Raw genomic sequence first — 21,709 nt, forward strand, 5'->3', positions numbered from 1 at the left:
ACAAAAAATAAACAAACAAAAGAATCAGAGAGTTGAAAGCATGTATCACTGTCAATGTAAAAATCTGTTATTCAAGAAACCCTAAGATATCAGGAAGAGTATATCTTCCATATTTTTACTTATTCTCATATCTCAAAGCCCTATTACCCAATAGGAAGGAGCTTGCTATAACAGAAATGGTACTGCTACCAATCAAAGTGTATAAAATGGGATTATAGGGCTGATAGACAAGAACCTGAAAAATACCTACACCACCCATACATTTTTTTTTCCTGGAAATGTAAAGAACAAAGCTACAGAAATCAAGTTATTTAAAATAGTGAAGAATAAAGAGAGCCATATTAGTGATTAAAATTTATTTGATACTTTTTACAGAGGAAGTTCTTGAAGGTGGTACTGATGGTGCGTTTGATGATACTGATGGCACTTTTGATGGAGGCAGACTCCGGGAACCAGCTAAACTGGGTGGTTGGCTTAAATCTTGTTTTGTTTTCTTGGGTGGTTTGCTTAAATGTTGTTTTGTTTTCTCAGGTGGTTTGCTTGAATCTTGTTTTTCTTTTTCAGGTGTAGGCTTGACCTGCGGCTTTGGTATACTTTCTTTCCATGGATAAAGCAGCCAGCAAAGACAGAACAATAAAATAAGCAAAACAGTGATCAGCACTAGACACAGGTAACAAAACTTTTTCTTCTTCTTTATCTTGGGAGGTGGGCCACTGTCCACACTGCCTCCATAGCCTCTTATCACGCAGTTAGGAGGATCCCACAAGTAGTTGCAGTGGCAGTGGTGTTTATTGTTGCAAATGCCCCTCTTATGACAGAACGTAGGTGAACAATTGCTGTCCAGTACAGATATATGGACGCAACGCCTACCGATGCAGATGTGATCTTGACCACACTCTGTGCCATCTTTCACATCCCCAGTGTCATCGAGCTGGGTCCCACTGTGGTAATCAGTGCCCCAGCAAGACATGCCTTTGACAACAGTGAAGTGCAAAGTGTTGTGACTTTTCATACGGGGAATTACTGACACATTATCACACTGAAGTCTACCACAAAGGGCATCATTGTCTTCACATTTTTTGTACCTGTGTCCCTGAAGACCACAGTGGCCAAAACGATCCCCTTTAGAGTGTACTTCTTTGTAGCACTTTGCATTTGCAGCCTTTGCTTGCTGGCCAAAAATCTTCCTACAGTATTCGTTACGGTCATTGCATCGCTTTTCATAACAATAGGCTGAGACATTACAGGGAATTCCATCTTCCACATAAACATCATCTGGACACATATGGGATGTTCCATTGCACCACTCTGGGAGATCACACATATTAGCCTCTTTTCTACACATCACCCCTGATGGTAAAAATTGGCAGTCTTTACAACAAAGTCCATAGGCGCAGGAGGACCCCAAACTCAGAGTGCAATTTGCCATACAGCAGAGGTCTTTTGCACAACGCCGTAAAGATCCACAGTCACACTGCTCTTCATCTTCAACAACACCATTTCCGCAATACTTCATATTAAAAATATCCGTGGTGTACATGCTTTCCATCAAACAGTGTGTTTCCTTTATGGCATAACGCCAAAAAGAATCGTAACTACAGTTGCTAAATTTGGGTATTGGTGGGTTATCAATGTGCATTATGCATTTTCTGTATCTACACTTACATTCTTCTTCATCATGCCTCATGCCCAAATTATGACCTAAGTGATGAGCCACTCCAAGAGCACGGAGGTTTAGAGTTCTGTTTATGAAAGTAACGATCGCACAGCTACGATATGGGTCACACACACCTCTTGTGTTGCCTATGCCACTCAATCCTCTCAAGTGCCTGTATATGAAAAGATGGGTGGTGTCATGCTTTAACCGAAGGTTTGCGACTTTCCAATGGCAATACAGATTAAGAGATTTCCTTACATCATCTATTACAATAAGGCTTCTCTTATTCCAAACCTCCAAACCAACCAACAGTATATCAATACCAATTACGCGATAAATGGTGTCTACCATACTTATCACAGCATACAGGTCTGATATCATTATTGTCTGATTACTTTCATAGTGTTCATACAAAGTCTTATCCACCACCACTACTAATTCAACAATTCTAGTATGGGTCCACCAGCCTTCAAAACCACTTTGCTTTAGAGTGGAATTTCCAGTTTTTTGTAACTCTACTTGGCATGTTATGTTATCTTGCAGAAGGCTGGAACTCCTTGATTCTGTTTCATTAGTATCCATTTTATATACCAGATGTTCAAATTTGGTAGAAGACTTCTTGGGCATGATTTCATAAATAGTGTTATTTATCTCTAATAGTCCTTGAAAGCCCCCAAAACAAGTGTTCAGGGAAACTAAGGCTTCTGGGTCACCCTCCACATAACCGTGATAGTAGCAGTCATCCTGTATAAAAGGGTAATCTTCAAGCAGAGAACCCTGATCAGAGTAGGTGAACACTGGGAGGTTCCGGATTAAAAAAAGATTCTTGATCTTCATGTGGATAATACGCCTCTGGCCTCCAAGTTTCAAGCTGTAGGAGATCCAACCTGGAGGTTTCATGCCTCTGGATTTCCCCGTTACTTTCAATGGAATCACCACTTCTGTGGGACTGTGGTAGCGCTGATGTCCAGCCTGGGTAAGTCCAGGAAAAGTCAGAAAAATCCCAAACAGTTGTGTCAGAAACAATATCCTTGTGCATATTAGTGATTCAAGCACAGTCATTATAAATGTGTGCCTAAAATGTTGTTCAAAGAAGAATTAAGGTCTGGGAGTCATTGCTTCTGTGAATCCTTCTAGGCTGGCCAGTGTGCGGTGTTAAAAGTTAAGCATCTGTCCTCTGGAAGGGTCAGATCATTAGGTCTGTATCCCTGTAAGTAAAATAAAATAAAAACCAATATGGATGACAGTGCTTATGAAAACATCTTTGGAAGAAAGAGAAAAGCAAGGGTTAAAACTAGTTTGTGGTGTGGTCAAGGAGTAACAAGACATTGTTTGAGAGGCACGTGCCAGGAAACTCAGCACTTTAAGACAAGGAAGGAGATGGACATTTCAAAGATAGATTAAGATATATAGAAAAGACTCAGATCAAAAAAAAAAAAGAAGAAGAAAGAAAAACAAAGGTTGGGAATATAGATCAGTGGTAAAGGACTTGCCTAACATTTTCAAAGTCCTGGTTGCAAATTCTCAGCACCACAAATGAAAATAATATAAAAGAATGGAGGCAGGCAGGCAGTAAGGAGGGAAGGAAAGAAAGGAAATTGATTGGCACTTGTACTTAAATATTGAGAGTCAGAGCCCGAAGAGATGATATCTCAGCCGTTGAGGGCACTCCCCGCTCCTGCAGAGGATCCATCCTGCTTCCGTTCCCAGCACCCACATGAAAGCTCACAGCTGCCTGTCACTCCTGTTCTAGAAGATGTGATGCTTTCTTCCGGTCTCTATGGGCTTCTGTACACATGTGGTGCAGCTACCCTCATGGAGTTATATACGCACATAAATAAATAAAATAGAACAGCCTTAAAAAACAAGAGGCAACATGGGGCGGAAGGCACACAAAAATGAAAACTGGCTGTCAATGCACAGTTACTGCATTTGAGTCACCAGCAAAATGAATTACTTGTACCATTATGTAAGTATATAAACCTTTTGTTCTCAGATAACCCCAACTACATTTTGTCTAATTGGAGTGTTAGTGGCTTTTATTTTCAACTTTAGATGATAAATTACTTGACCATCCTACATAAAAGATTTTAAAAAACTATTCTCATGTCATTTTTAAATATATTTAATACTAGCTATCAAAATCCTCCATATGACACAATATTAAATTTTCATTTTCTTCTGTAACTTCCTCCTCTCATCAGAACTGAAGACAGTGAAAAACATCACTTGTTTTGCTTACACACACACACACACACACACACACACACACACACACACACACAATCTTTAAAATAAACAAACAGAATGTCTATCTGAAACTGAGTGCTGAATAAGGCTCAGCGTAAAAACTCCAAAAAAATCATAGACAAAAGCAAAAAGAAGTTGAGGAAATCTTGTCCATCTTGTCCATCTCAAATGACTAGGAACCCACAATTTCAACAAAGACTTGGTAGGTACTTTAGCACCTTGTCTGGAACTGGAACACATAAGCACTCTTTTTTTCATAGTGGCAAATTCAGAGATTTGACAACCGCAACTAGCTTAATATAAACTCCTCCTATGGATAAATAAAAATAGAGTTTCCAAACATTATGTATGTGATGGTATATAAACTATATGTCAATTTAAAATATAAATGAATTTGATAGAAAACAATTTAGTTGAGTTTCTTTTCTCTTTATTTTTTTTAACAATTAATTATTATTTTCTAAGGTAACAAAATAGTATTAATATCTATGTAAGGGCACGATTGTTAGAGACATGCCTGACACAAAAAGTCATTTGGAATATGTTCCAAAAGGAAAAATACTATCACTCCATGAATCCACTGGAGAATCTTAGCCTGTCCAAAAGTGAGAAAGCTAGTTTTTGTGCTTAAAATAAATATGAGGAACATAGAATCATCTATGAATTATCCCCACTAAAAAAATAAAGTCATCAAAATTCAAGAGTTAATTTCTATTTACATTGGAAAAGAGGAAATAGAGTAAAAATTAAATATTCTTCAAGAATAAAATGATACATTTATTCTCTAAGAATAAAATGGATACATCAAGATATGGTACTTTTTCTTGTTATGACACCTAACTTGTTTCTTTTTAATAGGTCAATGACACTAACAGAGACTCCAAAAAGGCAGAGGGTGGTACAGATTTAGTGTGCAAGTGTATATACAGGGCAAATTAATACAGCTGTGGACTTTTATGGCTCCAGCTAACATAAGCAAATGGTGTAATTATGGCATCAGAGATAAATGCAGTGAAAGAAATGCTTGATAAGTTTGTTTAAATAAGAACAGCTTTGGAATTTTATAAAGCACCCATGTATTAGAGCTGCAGTGACTAAATGCATATGTGGAAATTGCAAGGCCTAGCTAGGCTACTTGAGAATTATTTCCTCTGTTTTGTAGCTTCTAGAACAGGCTTGGTTCTTACTGTTCTGTCTCACATTAGCCACATCCTCAAAGATCTAAATACACTGCTCTCTGGCTTTTGGCAGTCAAGATCCTTTCACTTTATGTGGCTTTGTTTCTGTTACATACACATACAGAGAGGGTGAGAGAGAGAGAGAGAGAGAGAGAGAGAGAGAGAGAGAGAGAGAGAGAGAGAGAGAGAGAGAGAGAGACGTAGCCCTGATGGATAATTTCTGAATTTTCTTTGAAGTCATCCTCGTCTTCTAAGATGTACAGGCTGAGAATTTTCCAAATACTTAAGCTCTGATTTTTGTTTACCTTAGTAATCCCTTTTTTTCTAAATTTACCAGTTCTTCTATTTAATATAAGCAGTCTATAGGAACCAGACTGTTCCTTTGAAACATCATTTGCAGATATCATCAGATACTTATCCAATCACACCACAGGACACTAGATACATTTAAATACAAGATTTCAGCAAGTTTTTTTTGTCACTTTATAACAAGAATTGCCTTTCTTTTACTTTATGTTTATTTGTGTTTTGCCATGAGGGGTCAGCTGTGAGCTGCCATGTGGGTGATGGGAATTGAACCCGGGTCCTCTGGAAGAGCAGTCAGTGCTCTTAACTGCTGAGCCATCTCTCCAGCCTTTTAAGAATTGCCTTTCTATTAGTTTCTAATCTACTGCGACAAACATGCCTTTAAAGGCCCATATACCTCTATCAACAACACTGTTCATGATTGCATTTATTCCCCGAAGAAAAAAATGAAGGTTTCTGTCTAAGACCGCCCCCTTTGTCTTTCTGACATCACCAAATCACAATTGTTAACAGTCAAATTTCTGGCTCGTGCCTCAGAACTCTACTAGCTTCTAACTGTCACCCAATTTCAAATCAACTCCCATGCTTGGTTATGAAACAGCACTGCTTCTCAGTACTGAGATCTCATGGATAACATGAGAATCTCTGACAAAATGCCATTGACTAGGTTACTTAAGATGCAAAACTTTATTTTCTCATGGCTATAGAAACTGGAGAATCTAAGGTAAAGGTGCCAGTGTAGCTGGGCTCTGGTGACAGTATGCTTCCTGTCTAAGAGAAGCCACCTTGACCGAGCTGGGAAGGACGGAAATAAGAGGAGAAAGCGACAGGAACTAGAAGAGAAAATATGGAGGGGAAAGAATCAAAACAAGTCCCCTAGTAGCTTTTCCTAAGGCACAGTAATCCTGAGGGTCCCCCCAACAAGATCTCTTTTTAAACCTAATTCACTACCAACCGCTCATCATATTGGGCAGTAAGGCATTAGCTTATGGATTCTGAAGGACACAGTCCTGCTCCACAGCAATAGACCTGCTATTATTGTAACTCAGTATTTTCCTATGATTCTGGGAAGTTCATAGATTACAATATAAAGAAAAGGAAATCTCAGTTGCCTGTGGTAACAGGTTAACAACACTTGTCTAATGTGCATACAGTCCCTATTTAGAATCCTCAGAACCCAAGTAAAGCATAATAGCACTGTACCTACCAATAAGTGGCTTGATTTCTCTTTTTAAATCTCTCATTTAGAGCAGGAGTTGACACAGAATATGATTTTTTTAGGACTGTTTCTGTTTTATCTACTAGACAGATATTTGAACAACCAGGTTAATTTATGTTTTGTCCCCCAAATGGTAAGCTTAAGGGGATATGAGCATCTGTCTTAATGCAGACATAGCAATCACGTGCACCTATAAAAATTGGGGGATTGGGGCCTCGTGTGTAGTGTTTAGCATGTGTAAGCCCCCGAGATCAACTCTTAGAGGTAAAACATAAAAGAAAATGAAGAGAAGGAAGAGTGTGGAAAGGGAGAAGTGGGGTGGGATGGAGAGAAGACAGAAAAAGGAAAGTAAGGGAAAATGTGTGGATAATTCATTTAAAAAGGCAAAGTCAAAAGAGAATGGGTAAAAGTAATAGGAGCATCATAAGTAATAATGAGCATCATGCTCACTAAGGTACAGGTATCCAACAGATGTTACCAACTTATTATCAAAATATATTCATAACACAGGTGAAACAAATGTAACTGAAATAAAGTGTTCTTACAGTGAACTTGAATTTTTAAGAAAAGGTCCTTCTCCAAATCATAAAATTAAATAAGCATTAAATCGGCTGTCATATAGGAAGTCACTGTTATCTTTTAAATCTTTAAATATGTCATTGTTGACATGTGATATACAACTTAAATATTGTTTGCATATTTATATTCATGTAAGAAAGGAGAAAATCAGTTCAGCAGATAGTCAAACATTCAGAACTGCTTTATGTTTGGCTAAATTGATTGCAAAGCATTGTGGTATATGAAATAATGACATCTAAGATGTGCAGAATTAATTTCCTGGAATTCTTGCTTATAAATTTGCTTTAATTAATATAACAAACTCAACTTTTATGATGAGTCAGTAATATGATAAGTGTGTATTGTAGAATATGATATTCCAGGCTAGTTGCCTAAGCTCTCCATGCAACAGTGTTTTTGTTGTTGTTGTTTTGGTTTGTTTTTTAAGGTTTTATATTTATTTTATTTTGTAGATATTATGAATCAATTTTTTCTTGATTTCTTTCACAAATAGTTTATTGTTGTGAATTTAAAAGTTACTGATATTTGTGCATTAAGTTTTTATCCTGAAACTAATTAATTCATTATTTATCTTGATCAATTTCAATTTCAATCTGATGTTATAAAGGTGATTCAAAATACTCTCACCATAAATGTGATTTATCACACATATAAAATGAGCTCTTTCTTCTATTCTGTTAGTCAGTATATCTTCTTCCAAAACACAAAAATGGTGAAGGAATTAAGAGCTTTGGAAGTGAGATTTCAGGACACAATTTTTATTGGTCATAAAGAATAATTTCAAATGGTCAGCCCTGAAAACATGCCTATAAGTAACATTATAACTATAAATGAGCAAATTATAGTTGGAATTGTATATGTATATACATATACATTTGCATATGTAACAACAATTAATGAAAGAACGAGACATGAGTTTGAAAAAGAGCAAGGATGATTATATAGAAGTGTTTGGAGGGAGAAGAGAGAAGGGAGAAACATCATCAATATCTCAAAGAAAAAAATAATTTCAGCTCTCTTATCATCTTATGTATTTTCAATTACTTCCTACTTTATATCAATGTAGGGAGAAACAAGTAGCTTTTAACTACTAACACAGTGAACAGACCGATGTGGAAAAGACTTCACTGTATTGGGTGATATCTACACTAACCTGACATTTGTCAGACACACCAAGTGACTAGGTCATAGTGCACTGGGTGGTTATTCTAAGGAAACATTATTTTCAAATGAAACAAAACCAAAAATACCATCCTACCCCAAAACTAAAGACAGCGACCAGGAATTGTTGACTCTCAGAAGCAAATTATTAAAATTGCAATTTTTTTCCTGTTTGTTCCATCTTCAACAGGTCTATGCATTTTGCATCCCCTAATAATGAATATTTTCACGTTTCCTCATTATTAATAGGATGAGCATCTGTGTGTGTGTGTGTGTGTGTTTGTGTGTGTGTGTGTGTGTGTGTGTGTGTGTGTGTGTGTGTGTGTGTGTGTCGGGGGAGTGTTATTTAGCATCCCTAAAAATTTACTAAGATTTTTACCAGTGAGAAAGGGGGTACCTCAGACTCTATTGCCTGCTCTTGGTACTCCTTTCCTCCTCATTGCCCCATCCAGCCTTGATATGAGACTTTGTGGCTAGTCTTATGATTTTATTGCATCTTGTTATGCCACATTTGGTTGATATCACTGGGAAGCCTGCTCTTTTCTGAAGGGAAACAGAGTAGTGTATCTGAGGGAGAGGGGAGATGGTGGGGAATGGTAGGAATAGAGGAAGGGGAGGCTGTGATTGGTCTGGATATATTGTATGAGAAAATGATGATGATGATGACAATAATGATGATTACAATAATAATAATAATAATAAAAGAGTGACCAAGAAAAAATAGATTTCTAGTTTTGGATTAATGTGCTGATTCTATCTGGTAAGTATAGTTCTCCTCCCGCATCAAAGAGGCCTATTTTTGCAATAGGTAGAGATTATTAGAGAAATCTACAACGGTCTAAAATTCAAAGAACATCTGACCATGGTGTGCTTGGTCCCACTGAACACATCTACAACAAAATTCTTACACCTAAGGCTCAAGAAAAATAGAAGAGGAACGATCAGAAGAGATAGAGGACCAGGAAACCTGAATTGAGATTGTGTTTCCTATATAAGTCAAAGAAGCTGCACCTATGAAATGTCAATAGTGTGCTCCCCTAAATAAGCCCTGAACAATGGCAACACCAATTGACAGGCCAATGTGGATGGGGGAAATCACAGAAGACCCCGCCCCTAGGTGAAAAGTTACCGGTTAGTTAATGACTTCTGAGGGTAGAAGAATCAGTTTTCTCCAAGAATGAGGTCTCCTACAGGTTATCCAATGCTATGTAGTCACCAATAAATGTGTGCGTGTGTGTGTGTGTGTGTGTGTGTGTGTGTGTGTGTGTGTGTGTGTAACATTAAATGGAATCAGCAGATTGTGCATTGATATATAACGATATATGAAATAATAATAAAGGAAAAGACACCATGAACTTGATAAGGAGGGGGCACAGAATGGAGGAAGGATGCAAATATAACACTAATGAAGTTCTCAAAACTTAGAAAATGTTAAAATATATTTCTACTTTTGACTTAAGCTGCATTTCACAAATGAAGAATGAATATCTTTCACATATATATTTGGTATTCATGTTTATTCTTTATTAATGTGTCTGCTGAAATAGTCTCATTTCAATTGGCATTTTTAAAAATAAAAATGTTAAGAGTTTTCAATATAGATCAAATACAAGTCAGAGATCATTAGTAATAAGAAAATAAGGGCTGGAGAGATGGCTCAGAGGTTAAGAGCACTGGCTGTTCTTCCAGAGGTCATGAGTTCAATTCCCAGCAACCACATGGTGGCTCACAACCATCCATAATGAGATCTGGTGCCCTCTTCTGACATGCAGGTGTATATGCAGACAGAACACTGTATACATAAAAAATAAATAAATCTTTAAAAAAAAAGAAAATAAAACTATTTAATAAAAAAGTTATAGCCATATGTATCATACTAGTTTTAACTGTCAGTTTGGTACAAACCTAGCATCATCTGGGACAAGAGAATCACAAGTGAAGAACTGCCATGTGATAGGCCTGTTGCCATGTCTGTGAGGAGTTTTCCTGATTAATGATTGACAGATGAGGGGCCAGCACACTGTGCGTGCTGCCATCCTTGGACAGGTGGGCTGGGCTACAGAAAAAAGGAAGCTGGCTTCCCTTGATGACAACTGTAACCTACAAGCTAAATAAACCCTTCATTCCCCAACTTGATGTTGGTTAGAATTTTCTCAGAGCAAAAGAAAAGCAAACTCATACACAATATAAATTATAACATTACAGGACTTTAATTGAAAGTTACCTTGCCAAAATTGGAAAACAGCATTTTGTTGACTCAAGGTTATTAGTGCTGTTTTGTAGTCTCAGTACAGAAGTTAAAAACCTGTATTCTAATAGAAGGCCTTAACAAATCTCAATAACGACGTCACTTTCAGAGCTTGAGAAAATATTTGCAATACAACCCTATTGACATATAAGAAACGTGTCCTAGGACTGGGTAGCCCTGTTTACCTATGTCTAAAAGGTCATATTAAGAAGTGGGTCTGACCATATGAGAAGGGGAGGAAGCAGAGAGCTAGGGAGGCCCGCGGAGATCCACAAAGATACCCCCACAAAAGACTGCTGGCCATGGTCGAGAGACGGCAGGAACTGACCTACTCTGGTGATGGGATGGCCAGACACCCTGTTAGTTGTGCCATAAACCCCATCCAAGGAAGGTCTGAGGAATCTGGATGCAGACATCCACAGCTGGGCCCCTGGTGGAGCACTGGGAGTCTAATTAGTGAGAAAGAAGAGGGTTTATATGAGCGAGAATTGTTGAAGCCAAGGTTGGATAAAGCACAGGGACAAATAACCAAATGAATGGAAGCACAGGATCTATGAACCAAAGGCTGAGGGGCCCCCAACTGGATCAGGCCCCCTGAACGGGTGAGACAATCATTTGGCTTGATCTGTTTGGGAGGCAGCTGTGTGTTGGTGCCGGGTCCTGGGCTAGTTGCATGAGTTGGCTGTTTGAATCCTGGGACCTATGCAGGGACGCTTGGCTCGGTCTGGGAGGGGAGACTGGACCTGGCTGGACTGAGTCTACCAGGTCGATCCCAGTCCTCGGGGAGACCTTGATCTGGAGGAGGTGGGAATGGGGGGTGGGGTGGGGGGAGGGGGAGGGGGGCGAGAGTGGGAGAACAGGGGAATCTGTGGCTATTATGTTGAACTAAATGATGTTGTAAAATAAATTTACTTAAAAAAATAAAAAAAAAAGAAGTGGGTCTGAATATCAGTTTACAGTAATGTTGCAGAATTCCCAGCAACTAACACAGGATGTACAGAAAGCACTCTCAAATAATTGCTTGCTTCTTTTCTAACGGTGTGGAAATGCCTACTCACAGTGTATGTAATATGATGATTAATTTTAATTGTCATCTTGACATACTCTGGAGGCACCCAGGAAAGGTATCCAAAAACGGATTGTGTAGATCAGGGTTGCTTGTGGGTTTATCTATTGGGGGGGGAGTTGTCTTGATTATATTTATTTAAGTGGGTAGACTCCTGCCATTCCCTAGACGGGGATCCTGAACTGTGTATGAATGAGGAAATCAAGTTGAGGGCAAGTGTGGGAGTTTGAACATAAGCGTGTCCCATAGGCTCATAAGGAGAAGCATTATTAGAAGACATGGCCTTGTTGCAATAAGTATGGTGTTGTAGGAAGTGTGTTGTTGTGGGGGTGGGCTTTGAGGTCTCCTATATGCTCAAGCCATGCCAAGTGTCCCAGTTCACTTTCTGTTGCCTGCAATGGAGATGTAGGACTCTCAGCTCCTTCTCCTGCACCATGTCTGTCTGCATGCCGCCATGTCCTGCCATCATGATGAGAACGGACTGAACCTCTGAAACTGTAGGCCAGCCCATTAAATGTTTTCCTCTGTAAGAGTTGCTGTGGTCATGGAGTTCCTTCACAGCAATAGAAACCCTAGTTAAGATGGCAAGTATGCATGCAATAATTCATCCTCCTTTCTTATTTATGATGGGTATAATGTGGACAGTTCTTTCAAGCTCTGCCAGCTGTGCCTTTTCTTCAACAATGGGTTGTGACCTGGTGCTATGAGTTAAACCCCCTTCACCCTTGAGTTGATTTGGTTAGGGTATTTTATAGCAGCAAGAGAAACAAAACTGAGGCAGATGGTTTTGGTACTTACACAAGATAACCTACATTAATATTTAGTACAATGAATACTATATTAATGTACTTGATAAAATACTATTATCAAGAGAGCAACAAATGGGTTCTCAACTCTACAGCTCTTTTTAACTATGCAAAGACCTATGAATTATTCTTTTGTGTCTCGAAAAACTTACAATGAAGTACTTCTGAGTGTTTATTTTGCAAGGAAGAATAAATAATTTTCTCAACAAAGTGAATTTGAAGGAAAGCTGATTTTCATTTAAAAGACAGGGATCAAAAGCAACTTGTGGAAGTAAGATTTTGTTTTAGTTTACAGGTTAGAGTCCACAATTGAGGAAACCAAAGCTGGAACTCAAAGCAGGAACCTGAAATCAGAACCATGCAGGAGTGCTACTTTCTGGCTTGCTCCCCATCTCATGGCCAGTGAAAGGAAATGTATCCGCTCAGGACCTCCAAGACCAAGTTCACAGCACAGAAGAGATTCATTTGCCCCAGAGGTACAGAGAGCAGGGAATAAGAGAAAAAGCCAGGAGATAAAGGATGAGGGCGAAGGGAACAAGGGAGGGAGGGGTATTTATTGGGGCAGGGTGGGGAGACTGCATCTGGATCGAGAGGAAACAGATGTGGCCCATAGGCAAATGGTGGTTTATAAAGGTAAAGGGGAAACACTGTGTTAGGATGAGGTGTTTAATTTTAATTGAGAATGTTAATTAGGTGAGCCAAAGGGAGCTATTTTTGCTAGACTTCAATACTTTGATAGCTGGACCTTGGTAGTCAGCCACAGGAAGAGGGATTGGCTAAATAAGGGAATAAACCTTGGTGGCTAGTGTTAGGAATGTAACAGTTTGTTGGCAAGGCAGGAGAATCCTGGAGAAAGGCAGGGCCTACCAGAGCCACATTCGCCACACTGGGGCTGGCCAGAGTCCTTCAGCCAAGTACCTTTCTTGTACAGGCCAGGCTCACCTGTTAGTGGTGGGTCCACCCAGAGTGGGCTGCGTCATCCTACATTAATTAACAACCAAGAAAAATGTCCCACAGACATGCCCACAGGTCAATTCCATCAAAGCAGTCTCTCAGTTGAGTCTCCCTCAGATAATTCTGGACTGTGCCTAGTTGACAGCCCAAGCTGACTAGGAGACACTGAGTACACACCCTGAATATCTAGATATTTCTTAAGCCTTCTAAAACAGCTATTGGGCCTCGTTTTCATCTAACATCTTGTTTTCTATCTCATTTGCTCTCTGTTTCTCAGAAGCCTTGGTCTTTATGTAACAATCTGGGTAGCCACTTCCCTTTTCCTTTGAAATGGATACTTCTTCCTGGCATCTTGATTTTGGCACAAGAAAAAGAGATCTGAAAAATTTTTCCAGATTTAATCATGTAAAATGAATTCTGTTAGTAATGATTTGAATTGGACAGTTGTAAAAGAGAATACTGCGTAGATTGCTCTCTCTATCTCTCTGTCTCTGTCTCTCTCTCTCACACACACACTTTATATCATTATGAGTCACTTCATGCCTTCTTTCATAGAAGACAAACTTTGAACCAGCTTTCTTAGCTGTAGAGGCATGATTATATGAAAAAGAATTGCTATGACTATTACATAATTTTGTTGAAAATTACATAAATTTGTTGAAAAAGAAACTGTTTATCCAATTGGTTTAGATTTATTGAAAATATTCATGCAGAAGAGCTCTCATACCTCATAGTCATACTTTTTGGCATAATTAAAGGAGCAATGCTGCTATATACCAAATAAAACATTTTTCATATTTCTTTAAGTTTTACACAGTGCCTGATTTGGGGTCCAAAGGCACAGGATACCAAGTTCCAATCAGTTATTTACTCATTCCAGACTCCATTGGCTCCTTTCACCCTTGTTTTTGATGATACTAAGAATTCTGATGATCACAGCACAAACGGTTTGTAAGAAAGTCTGTCAATTCCTGTTTCTCTGATTTTATTTCATAACTTCACCGAGATACGCGTTTTTGGAAGAAAGGCCACAAGCATGAAATGGCTTGTCCTGAATATATATATTAGCTGCATTTATACTCTCAATACGCCTAGCACTATTGATCTTGAGATGGTCTTTCTTCAAAGTCTCCACTGTAAATTAGTTTGTCCGTGCTATGCTCTCTGTACAGGTCCCTTTTTACTTGACTCACACTGAGGGAATTGAAGAATTGTGTTTCTCCTCTGACAAACTTTCTTTGTTGTTGTTGTTTTTCGAGACAGGGTTTCTCTGTGTAGCTTTGCACCTTTCCTGGATCTTGCTCTGTAGCCCAGCCTGGCTTCGATCGAACTCACAGAGATCCGCCTGGCTCTGCCTCCAGAGTGCTGGGATTAAAGGCATGCACCACCACCGCCCGGCTCTGAAAAACTTTGAACATGCACATTTTTTTTTCTTTTTTACTTCCTTTTCTAGACTCTCGTATAAAATTAGACAGCACCAGGTTCCTTCGTTTAGCAATGTACGCTTCTTACCTTCATCTGTGGAGTCAAATCGCGTCAGTTTCGGCTATAGCTGCACGTAAACTTTATTCCTCTATCATTCTCAATCTTTTTTTCTTTTCCTTTCTTAGGCTTTTCTGGGGGAATCTCTCTCATCTGAAATATGAATCTCTTAGTGATTCCATTTATTCCATGTTGTACAGGAATCCTTATCAACAAAGTGCTAACGGGACAAAGGAAATTATAATTTTAAAATGAAATTTTAACTATTTAGTGAAACTTTGAGTATTACCAGTGACCTTCATGTGTATTCCTTGTCTCACTCACACTCTTAGGTGAACTAGGAAATGTAGAGACCCTCAATTGGGCAGGGGTGGGGGGGATATCTTCCTCTATGTGAGACAGGTCTGCCAAAGTCACTCCTTCTAACGTTCTGGCTTTATGTTTATGAAGAATACACTGGGATTATTTAAAATGCTTTCCCTCCTTCATGCCCTGATTTGAGCCATGAATGTGTCTGTTTAAAAACTCTTTACCAAGATAACTTGGTGAAGTTCATAGAATTAAAGTCAACAAGCATGAGGGAACACTCATAAGTGGCATCTGCCCTCAGGAGTTTCCTGCTCTCATAGGAGACTATATGTAGCTGCCAACAGCTCATCAGAATTATTCTATTCTTAATAGTTTATGGCTTCAACAACTTCTACTTCAGATAATGTGAATAAAGCTATGACATTCCATTAGTTTATCTATTTCATATTTCAAGGAGCAAGCTTGCTGTTTGATTTCAGTTTTCTGATTGGTCATGCAAGAGCATCCCACTTGATTGTCCATTGCCATTATTACAGTATAAGGAAATACTATGGATAATTTTCCTTATGTTATTGATGTTCCATGGTGACATAGTTTAATCCTTTGTTTATTTATATAATTTTAGAATGCACCCTCCTAGTTAAGAATTTTTGATATTTGTATTTGTTTCTATAAAACCAATTTCTAACATCCAAAATAATCATATATAAATTTAATAGTTGGAATTCCAGATGAGCTTGACCCTGAAACTGTTATTTGGAAAATATTTTAAAATTCAACTTTTTCATATATGTGTGAATATAACATATGCAAATATATGCACATATATACATAGTTTATTGTTGGGCATATTCCCAATTGTACTTAACTAGTATACCTTAGATGCATTACATGTCTGGTAAGGTTTTTTAAAAATTTAATATGCATAAGACTTACATAGAAAATATACTAGTCTCTTTTACTAAGAATACAGTTGAGTGGTGTCATCTCTTAACATTCAGGCATTAGTCATCCTGACAAGGAATATGTCCCATGCCAAGTTTAGATAACAGATATTTGGCTTCTGTGAGACTAATAGAAATTGGTTGTTAGAGACCACCTAAGGATCTGATTTGGGTCAAAATGCCCTCCAGGATTATCAAACAGCATCAAATTCTTTGGTATCACTTATCAAAAGAAGTGCCACAACAGACAAATAAATGTGTTTTCTCACAAGTGGTTGAAAACTGGCCAGTTTGCTCTGTGTGTATGGCTAAAGTACCATAAAACGTTTTTTTTTAGATTTCAAGTGAAGCCAGCAAGCAGCCCAGGAAGGGAGCCAGAAGTTATTTCCACATAACGAATACACTTTCTGCCTTTGAAACCAAAGACTGGCATTTGTAACATGTTTTACAATATTGTCTAAGGCTTTCTTCAAAAGTCTTTTGCAATATTTGAAGTACTGAGATTTGAGGCAGGAGAGTTTGCTTGCTATAATGGCTAGCCAGGACATTTCCCATGGTTTTGATGGTGTCTTTTTTTGCATGGACAGATTTCCTTCTGCTATCAACTCTTACAGATCTAATAGAATTTCTACAGTGCCCTGAATATTAAGTTTGCTATTTTAGCCAAGTATGGTAGTACACACCTGCTGTGGGATAATGCTCTTGTACACTGTAAAGATTTGTTACTTGAATTGGTTTAATAAAATGTTGATTGGTCAATAACTACGCAGGAAGATAGGCAGGTTGACTAGACTAAGAGAATTCTGGGAGGAGAAAGAGCAGAGTCAGGAGTCACCAGCCAGACTCAGAGGAAGCAAGATGAAAATGCTGGACTGAGAAAAGTTACCAAGTCAGATGGCTAAACAGGTAAGAATTATGGGTTAATTTAAGTGTAAGAGCTAGTTAATAATGAGCTAATGGTCGAGGATTTATAATTAATATAAGCTTCTGAGGGATTATTGGAAGGCTGGTGTGGGACAGTGTGGGACACAGAAAAGCCTCTTGCTACACACATATTTGATCTCAGCACTCAGGAGGCAGAGGCAAGAGGATCTCTGTGAGTTCAAGGTGAGCCTGGCCTATAGAAAAAGCACCAAGACAGCAAGGACTACATAGAGAGATCCTGTCTCTAAAAAAATTTGAATTATTCCATACATTATTATAAACTATTTATCATGTAGTACAATAGACCAATAAAAGTTATTCCCCTAGTGTAATTGAAATGTTGGAGCCCTTAATCAGTATCTCTCTATACTTTAGGAATCTCACTAAAAAAAAAAAATCAGCAGAGTGACTGACATATTAATTAGTCTGATGGAATTGTTTTGTGGTATAATCATAAACAAAAACATCAAACATTACCTCACACCCATATTAATATAAAACTTACTAATTGAAAATTAAAGATAAATGCAATCTGCTAGCCATTTATATTTGATGTTCCTATTTAATTTAAATCTATTTTTGTCTAAGGGTTTAAAATATCACAGCCTATTCCAAAACCTTTCTATTACTAGTTTATATAATCACCTTTCCCAGCATTTACAAAGTAAGCTACTATTGGGGGATATTTGATCACACTGAGAACCCTGAGATTGCATTTGCATTAATTAAATAAAATTAACCTTGGGTCATGAGGCTGAGTTAGCAATTAGTTGACAGAAAGTAATCATAGAGGATCAGAGGGCATTCAGGAGAGACAGCGCAACCCAAGAAGTAGAAGGGAGGGATTTGAAGTGGTGCGGCTTTTTCTGGTTTGGCAGAGAGGAAGTAAAAATCTTTTTGGAGAGGTCAGCAAGAAGAGTGGGTTAGCTAGGTGCTACTCTACCTCTCTGAGCTTGCAGGTTTTCACCCCAGCCTTTGACTCTCAAGTCTTATTTATAAATAAAGCAATAGAGATTTAGTTAAAGCTACTATAGTGGCAGTGTCAGGATCAGTGCCTATGGGAACAGAATTCCTGCCAAACTGCAGCCTGAGCGGCTGTGGATATCAATCTGTATAAATAAACACTGACTGGCCAGTAGCCAGACAGGAAGTATAAGCAGGACTAACAGAGAGGAGAATTGAGGGAACAGGAAGATAACGAGAGAGACTGCTGCAGCCGCTGCCAGGACAAGGAAGATGTAAGGTACCAGTAAACCACGAGCCACGTGACAAAGTATAGATTAATAAAAATGGACTAAATATAAGAGTAAGAGCTAGACAATGATAGGCCTGAGCTAATGGCCAAGCAGTTTAAATAATATAAGCATCTGTGTGTTTATTTTATAAGTGGGCTAAGGGACTGCCGCGGCTTGGTGGGACCCCGAGAAAAAATTCCAGCTACACTGGGCAGCCAGATCATTGCCAGAGAAGCAGACTGGTAGCTGTGGAGTTACAAATACTAGCTGAAACAGCAGTAGATTAGGGTGTAGTCACTGTGCAGAAGTTAAAAGAGCAAGCGACCAGGAACACAATGAATTCTGTCACATTAAAATTGGTCTTTTTTTTTTTTTAACAACTTGAAAGGTATATTATATGTTAGTGGCAAGTTAAGTCATATATATATAGTATATGCTTTCTGGAAATTGGTTGATAGAGCCCACCCTACAATCTGGTATGTATAAAAACACTCATGGATAGTCAAATGGTATTATACTTTATCTGATATTTGTTTGTGATTTTGTTTAGAATATGTAATCTACAAACATAAAAGATAAAATACATTTTTCTGTGCATGTTCTAATACACTGACTGGTGTATTTTTAATAGATACAATAAAGAATAGCAGTTAGGAAGATATGAACTTCCTTATCCCAATGAAAGAAAAGTAGCAACATGAAATCATTGCCATGATGAGCAGAAGACAGGGAAAAGGGATCAGCAAAAGTTTACATTTTATTTTGTTTGGAAACACTGAAGTAAATGTTGGCAAGCCAAGACACCAGTTGGAGTAGACTATAAAATTATGCCAATCATGTTAATAGATGCTTCTTTTGGCTCTCTCTGCTATCTTTAAATGTGAATGGGTAACAGGATTTACAAAGAGGTGGCTCAGCGGTTAAGAACACTGACTGATGTTCTAGAGGACTTGGATTCAATTTCCAAGTGGCCCAGTGTCTGATAACTCCAGAATAAAAGGAAGAAGGAAGTATGTGACCTCTGCTCTCCTCTCCTTTTAAGAGGTCATGTAGGAAAGCAAGAAGTACTACCTCCTTTCAGCCACATAGCCCAAGGTCATGGGCAGAGCAAATACTACTACATTAGAACACATCACAGGTTGTTGAGCTAAGTTTGAAGAGTGTAATGCCAAGGCTGGAGAAATGGATGGGGAGTTAAGAGCATATATTGTTCTTGTAGAGGACAGGAGTTCATAGTTCAGTTCCCAGCACACATGTCAGGTCAATTCCAACCACCTCTAATTTCAATCCACCTCTAAAACCCAAATCTACACATATAAATAATTTAAAATAAATAAATATTTAAATTGAAAAAAATGCCTTGAATTCATAGGCAAGAGATTTATTAAAGACTTTCTTAAGTGACAGATGAAGTGTCACTTTCTGAAAATGATGTTAAAATGAACTGTTAGACTTCCATGCTGTGAATGTCATTTCTAATTCCTCCTCTCACTTGTAGGCAAGGTCATTGACCTTGAGTGGTCAGATTATGTTACATGTTGGTGGTCTAATTTTGTAGAACTAATTTGATTAAAATTAGTTGACTTCAAATTATTTACAAGACACATTCGTTTGAGTGAGACTTACTTAATTATGTGAAAGTCATGAAAACCAGAGAGTATCCAGGTGACATCAAGAAGACACACGAGACTGTGTTGAAAATATCAGGACAGTGGCGTTGCTAAGAAACTCAGTGCTGTAACCACAAGGAAATAAATTCCCTCAGTATTAACAAGACTGCAATCAACATGCAATGTCAGAATGAATTGCTACAAGGGGGTTGGTTTCACTTTGCTTTTGACTTGTGAAACGGAACAGGGAACCCAGCCAAGTCTTGATTTACCTCTTCTCATTATAAAGAAACTATAACATATCTAACTATCGTATGCTCTTAAATTTGTGCTAATTTTCTATGCAACAATAGAAAGCTGATGCATCTGGGAACCTATTATCTGGTACAGCTAGTGTGACTCATGGACTCACCACTAAGATCTGTTTCACTACTACTACTCATGGTTATAATCTTCTAAGTGTAAGACATTTATCTCCTTGCAATAAGAAGTAATCAGGGTAGAAATATTTACCTTCTTGTGATAAACTATTACCAATAATACCCTATAATTTGACAATTTTTCTCCTTTTCAGAAAATTTATAGAAATTAGATATAAGTAGATAAAGCATGTTAGTCAGAGTGGACTCTAGATTAAAGTAACTCAAAGGGATGATTGATTATGTAATAAAATATATGGAAGTTTAGGGTGCTTGGGGTCCTGGCTGAAGTTTCCTTTAAAAATCACTGTGTCTCAGTAAAATTTAGGGTCACAATTATGAGTATCACCTATTTTTTATGAGAAAGAGATAAACAACTTTTAGCTAAAAGACACCAAAAGCACAGAAAAAAATTATAGCTCTAAAATATGCATCTTCATTATATTCTAAAGATAAAAGTGTATTTAAATTTAATATTACAGAGAAGTAGTTGGGCTAGATCCAGATGCCTGAAATTTGAACAAATTATTTGACCATCTTTTGAATTTTGTTCAAGGCATAGTTTGAAATTAATAACTTAACCCCATATAATATCACAAAACTACTATGGTATATCCCCAGAAGAATGGTTATTTCTTTTACCTTAGGTCTGTGCTAACAGTACAGGTATGTGTGTGTTAAATTAGCTATGGCCTGCTTATGATGAAAGGTGTCCTCAGGGATGTCCAGGAACAGACTGTAATGTCAGTTTCTATTTACACTGGATCTTTACAGCATCCCATGTGCTTAATAGATGTGATGTCATAAAAGAGGAAAGAATGTTCCATAAGTAAAGGTCTGAGGTTGGCAGTTAGGAGTCACCAACAATGATAAATATTTTACCATTACAGTTATCTTGGAGCATTATAGATTTGCATCTCATGATAAAATTGGCTAAAAGTGTCAGAGTCTACAGCAGATACCACCAAAATTCAGTGGACTATTTTTTCTATGTAGACAAATCTACCCTTACAATTTAATGGAATATTGGGCACTTAATTTTTCATTACAGAAACTTCATAATGATCTGGTCTTTTTTTGTTCACATTTACTGACTAATTACAACAGTGTAATTATTTTTCTAACACCCAATTGTCCTAATGTAAAAAAATACATATTTTTGAAGGGATTGTGCTGTTTAATTACTTAGATGAGAACATCATGTCACATTATCTTTGAAGCATCAATATACCCTGAAACTTATTCTCCTTTTTCAAAAGACTTTTTCAGATATTCAGCTGGGGGTTGATCTGCTAATCGGAAGGTTTGTTTGAAAGATTCTTATATAAAAAGGAATCAAAAACATCTTTAGGCTCGCTCAGT

At 37.8% G+C, this 21,709-nt stretch overlaps 1 protein-coding gene across 2 annotated transcripts; it reads right to left on the bottom strand.

The window, feature by feature from the left end:
* Nucleotides 1-341: 341 nt before the first annotated feature.
* On the bottom strand, nt 342-21,113 carry Adam29 (ADAM metallopeptidase domain 29). Of its 2 annotated transcripts, XM_037211746.1 has the most exons (3): nt 20,990-21,113; nt 19,945-20,053; nt 342-2,865 (listed from the first exon to the last, which is right to left on the bottom strand). In XM_037211746.1, the coding sequence occupies exon 3, from the start codon at nt 2,717-2,719 to the stop codon at nt 356-358; it is 2,364 nt and encodes a 787-aa protein (XP_037067641.1). In that variant the 5' UTR covers nt 2,720-2,865; nt 19,945-20,053; nt 20,990-21,113; the 3' UTR covers nt 342-355. The 2 variants fall into 2 exon arrangements, with proteins under 2 accessions (XP_037067641.1, XP_028716453.1); XM_028860620.2 differs by lacking the exon at nt 19,945-20,053.
* Between the last annotated feature and the right edge of the window lie 596 nt (nt 21,114-21,709).

Source organism: Peromyscus leucopus, chromosome 17 (assembly GCF_004664715.2).
Source record: "Peromyscus leucopus breed LL Stock chromosome 17, UCI_PerLeu_2.1, whole genome shotgun sequence".
In the NCBI taxonomy this organism is placed as follows: Eukaryota; Metazoa; Chordata; class Mammalia; order Rodentia; family Cricetidae; genus Peromyscus; species Peromyscus leucopus.

Coding starts and splice junctions, on each gene's coding strand:
- Adam29 (XM_028860620.2), bottom strand. CDS start 2,719: ATGACTGTGCTTGAATCACTAATATGCACAAGGATATTGTTTCTGACA.